The 4,996-nt window shown below is 59.6% G+C and overlaps 1 protein-coding gene across 2 annotated transcripts in view; it reads right to left on the bottom strand.

The window, feature by feature from the left end:
- The window catches only part of LOC107215250 (solute carrier family 25 member 39), a 6,269-nt gene extending 5,022 nt beyond the window's left edge, over positions 1–1,247 (bottom strand). The window contains exon 1 of one of the 2 annotated variants that reach the window (XM_015651283.1): positions 1,182–1,247. In XM_015651283.1, the coding sequence (XP_015506769.1) occupies positions 1,182–1,232 (51 nt within the window). In that variant the 5' untranslated portion in view covers positions 1,233–1,247. Of the gene's footprint in view, positions 1–1,018; positions 1,142–1,181 lie in introns of those variants that run through there. The other variant, XM_015651284.3, reaches the window with a different exon arrangement.
- Between the last annotated feature and the right edge of the window lie 3,749 nt (positions 1,248–4,996).

Here is a 4,996-nt window from a genome sequence, read left to right as displayed (position 1 = left end):
CCCCAGCAGCAGCTGGGCCTGTCCTGAACGCTCACCCTGCAGTCCCCCAGAGCCCGGGTGCTGTTTGGGCACGGGTCCCCGTGTGCTGGTGTACCCCGTGTACCCCCTGTTCCCCGTGTACCCCCTGTTCCCCGTGTACCCCTTTTTCCCCCTGTACCCCCTGTTCCCCCTGTTCCCCTGTGCCCCCCGTTCCCCACAGCCACTGCAGCACCGTGCCATGGGCAGGGCGCTGTCCCCGCACCCTGCCCTGTGAGCAGCCCTGACGCAAGGCAGGAGAAATCTCTGGCTCCCAGCTCTGCCACAGCTGATAAACTCCCCCGGCAGGTCCGGGGACCCAGCGCGGCCCCTCTCGGGGCTGGGGGAGCGGGGCAGCCCCAGGGCCGCTGTTTGAAGCCAGGCTCCCCTCAGCCGGAGCTGCTCCCTTTTCCATGCGGGGTAAACCCGGCCCCGAAAGCCGGAGCCCCAGCGGGGCCGGGGATGGCTCGGTGACACGGGGGGAAATCAAAGCCGGGTTCAGATGATCAATGCAAACAATTCCGCGGGTCTGGGGCTGCGGGGAAGCTCAAGGGCTGTGGAAGGGCCCGGCTGAGCGCAGCCCGGGGGCAGAGCGGAATCCTGCGGCCACATCCCGGCACTTCCCCGGCCCTGGGCTGTCCGGGCCGGGGGATGTGGGGCTGATCTCCATCATCTGTCCCGGGAGTGCCCAGACAGCCCCGGGACCGCGTCCTGCGGGACCCCCGATGCTGGAGCCCGAACCCCCGCCCGCCTTCCGCCCCCTGCCTGGAGCCTGCAGCCCCCCGAGGGCTCTGCCCGGGGCTGTGCCCCCTGCCCTGGCCCTACACCTCCCTCTCGCAGGGTCTGCAGCCCCGCCAATCTCGGGGCCCTCCCCCTCCACGCCCTCCGCAGCGGCACGACCCCCGACACCGGGGGAAACTGAGGCAGCGGTCACGCGTGCCGGACCACGAGGGGGATGACGTGGGGGACGGGTGTCGGGGAAGTGCCGGGGGTTCCGCCCCACCTGCTCATTCCAGCCAGGCTTGGCGCGTCCCCGCGGGACCGGGAGGCGGCTCGGCGGCGGCGGCGGCGGCGGCGGCGCCTTTAAGGAACCTCCCGGGCCCCCCGCGCCCTCCGCCGCACTTCCGCCCGCCCCGCGCACGCGCACTGCGCCACCGGACACACACCTGGCGCCCCCTGGCGGCCCGCGAGCCGCGGAGGAAAAACACCTGGAACATCTGGAACAGAGAAACATCTGGAACAGAGAAACATCTGGAACAGAGAAACATCTGGAACATCTGGAACAGAGAAACACCTGGAACATCTGGAACAGAGACACACCTGGAACACCTGGAACACCTGGAACACCTGGAACAGAGAAACACCTGGAACAGAGAAACACCTGGAACACCTGGAACAGAGAAACATCTGGAACAGAGACACACCTGGAACACAGAGACCCCTGGAACACAGAACAAAGCCTCTCAGTTCCCACACCAGCACTGTGAGCACCCAGCACCTCCCCATCCTCTGCTGTGCTCCCTGCAGCTCCTCCGGGCCTTTCGAGCAGAAGCCACTTCCACCTGGGCCTGTGAGATCTGGGATTTGTGCCAGGGCCTGATGGGGCTGTGGGGGCTGGAATCCCATCTCTGCTCAGTGCAGACCCTCAATTTGAGTCCTTCCATGTGTTGGAAATGCTGTTTTTCCTACGGAGAACCCTGAGTCCTTCTGGGTGAGGTGGTGATCTCCCTGAGGGGCCCCGATTTCTGCTCATGGTTAAATCTGGAGAATTTCTCGGGAGGAGTTTCTCCACTGAAAGGGTGATTAAACATTGGAAGGGGCTGCTCGGGGGGGTGGTGGAGTCCCATCCCTGGAGCTGTCCAAGGCAGGACTCAACATGTCACTCAGTGCCCTGGTCTGGTTGACAAGGTGCAGATTGCTCACGGGTTGGACTCGATGATCTTGGAGGTCTTTTCCAAGCTCAGTGATTGTGGGAAGGTGGTTCAAGCTCGTCCGTGTGTGGGAGGGAGTGGTGCCCCTCGCTGTAATCTGGGCTGATGACAGCAGATGGCTCCCGAAGCCCCTCTGGAACCCCCGGGCACGGTGGGCTCCGAGCTGACCCCGACAGCCCCCGCGGGTGACACAACCGCGGCTGCAGAACTGCGGGGAGATGACAGCTGCAGCTTCAGGAAACTCCCGCTGGTGACTCTGTTTGTGTGACAGCATCACTGCAGGACCTGCACGATGCAATCCCTGCCTCACAGCCGGCCCAACTCCTGTCCTGACAAACTCCAGCACAAATCCTGCGCAGGTGCCCATGGCCCTCGATGCTGTCCCGTGGGAAGGAGGAGTACTCGAGCACAGGGGATGTGCAGGTGCCAGAGCAGCCTCTGCCTGTTGAACAGGAGCAGTTTGGGCTCAGAGTCTGCGGTGCTGGGGCTGTTTGGAACAGAGCCTGTTTCACCACAGAGATGTTCCCTGTCCCTTTGCAGAGCTGGCAGAGCTCTGGTGGCTGCTCTCCTCCAGGAATTCAGCCCCTCCTGGCTGCTGGCATCTCTGAGAATTGTCAGAGAAGGGGGAAGCCAATGCCAGGAACTGCCCTTCCATGACACCAGGTCCAAGGGAGTCTTGGCTTTAAGTGCTGTGAACCCAGGAGCCCGATAATTCCCACAAGGTCCCGTAAGTGAACACATCCTGTGCCTCCCTGATGAGTCAGCTCTGCCTCTTAGAGACACAGGCTTTAAGTGATCTGAAAAGCCTCTTGCAGCTGGTAATTTAGAAATGGAATAATGGTTAATTAAAAATATATCTGTCCTTAGGGCTATCGGGTCTTGTATCATCTGGTTTAGGTGTTGGGCTCTGTGTGGCTCCCACAAGCTGAAAAGAGACAGGAACGGTGTCTTCTCAGATGGGGTGGGGTCAAGAGGCACCAGTGAAAGATGGTTTAAGTGCCTTGGCCTCGATTTTTTGGGTCTCTCCATTTGCTAAAGAGGTCAGGGTGAAAGGGTGAGTTTGTTTATCCCAAGCTGAGCGCTGCTGAGGACCTGGCTGGCTCTTTGTGCTGAGTCACAGCCCGCTGGCCGCCTGCGCTGTCCAAACACCGGAACGTTTCTGTCCCCAGTTCACATCCTCACAGTCCTGCTGGCCTTGGCAGGGTGCTGAGGGTTCATTGTGCTCTCATTACTGTAAAAATGAACTGTTACTTCAGTTGGAGAGAACTGTGCCCAGGTTGGAATACGTGTCTGGTCTGGGGGGAAGGAGCCAGCTGAGCTCTAATCCCCCCCTGAGCCGCAGTGCCCGGCGGTGGGGACGGTTTGCGTGAGCCCTGCTCGGGTCTGTCCTGCCGTGACACCGTGTGCACGGCTGGGAACGCTTGTGTAACTCCCTGCTCCCAGCTCCACGGAGCTTACGAAACCCAGCTGGTGTCCTGGGCCAGGGCCACGGCCTGGGAACCTCGCTCTGGGGCTGTGTGTGCCCACGGCTCCTCACCGAGCAAGGCTCGGGATCCAACCCACGCACCTGCAGTCGCTCTGGGAAGATCAGTCCTGGCTCGTCACTTCCAAAATTGCATTTAGAAAGCAGTTAGCCCGTTTCCTTTATTTAGGTGAACTTTAACGGCCAGGTTGCAGAAGGATCTGGGTAGCACTTTAATGGAATTAAGCCAGTGCAGAATTTGAGTATTTATTTCAGCGGGGATCATTATGGTTTTGAAAAAGCCAGGCTTAAGCTGAATTAAGAGACTCAAATGAAGTAGCTTGTGGCCAGAGAAGGCCCTGGGGACATCAGACTAGTATGACCCAGAATATAACCCAATACAACCCAGAATTTCTAACCCAGCTGCAGCTCTGCAGGTGAATTCCCACTGCAGGTGGGACCTGGGAAGCGGTGTCCTGCCTTCTGTAGCACCTGCCAGGGAAAACCTTTAGTACTTATGAAACAGGTGGCCAGCCTGGGAGGAAAACAAGCCTGGTCTTAGGGATGAAGAAACAGGTATGGAAGATAAAGACCCCATGGTTTCCTCACTAAAGGATTCCTTAACAATTTTGTGTTAAAATAGTGTACATCTAGCAGCAGTATGGGCCAGGAGTGGGGAGGAGCTCCTCATCTGTTTCTCTTACAAAAAGCCTGTTCTTAGACTGGATATTTGTCCTTGATTGGCACCTCAGTGTTTCTCAGGAAAAACTGAAAATGGGATCCTGCCCTCCTGCAGTTTCTCTATTAAATCCAATTATTAGGGATAGTAACCCTGTTAACACAAGGTAGTAATTCCACGAGGGATCTCCAGTGCGTCCACAACACTTCCAGGCCGAGCAAAAGCAGCTCACTGCTGCTCCAGATGCAGCAGGCAAGGTCGAGAGGGATTTTTTGGGATCAGGATCTGTTTTTTCAGCCTCTCCCTTTGCCTTCCAGTGCTTCAGGCTGGTGCTGGGGTGGTGAGGGAGCCCCGACGCCCATTCTCCTGTCCTCCTCCTGTCCTTCTCCTGTCCTTCTGTCCTTCTCCTGTCCTCCTGTCATTCTCGTGTCCTCCTGTCCTTCTCCTGTCCTTCTCCTGTCATTCTCCTGTCCTTCTCCTGTCCTCCTGTCGTTCTCCTGTCCTCCTGTCATTCTCCTGTCCTCCTGTCCTTCTCGTGTCACCTGTTGCTCCTTCTGGCAGGTGTGTGCTGAGCCAGGAACCGGCCCTGTCCCTCGGCGCTCTCTGGGGCTGCTGCTCTCCCCTGAGGGTGATGCTGCTGCCCCTTTGTGAGCCTGGAGCTCAGCAGGGTGAGATGAAACCTGTGCGCTGTTGTTGGGGCTGCCGCTCCCTCTCGAGCGGCGCTACCGCCATCTCCGCGGGCCGAGCCCGGCAGCGCCCCGAGGCGGGAGCCGTGCGGCGGAAACCGGGATGAAAGCGGGCGGCAGGGCTGGGCGAGGCGGTGTCCCCCATCCCGCATTCCCCGGGCCGGTGTCCCCCGTTCCCCGTGCCGGTGTCCCTTGTCCCCCGTTCCCCGTGCCGGTGTCCCCC

Source organism: Parus major, chromosome 27, assembly GCF_001522545.3.
Source record: "Parus major isolate Abel chromosome 27, Parus_major1.1, whole genome shotgun sequence".
Classification (NCBI taxonomy): Eukaryota; Metazoa; Chordata; class Aves; order Passeriformes; family Paridae; genus Parus; species Parus major.
This window is presented reverse-complemented; position numbering and strand designations above follow the sequence as displayed.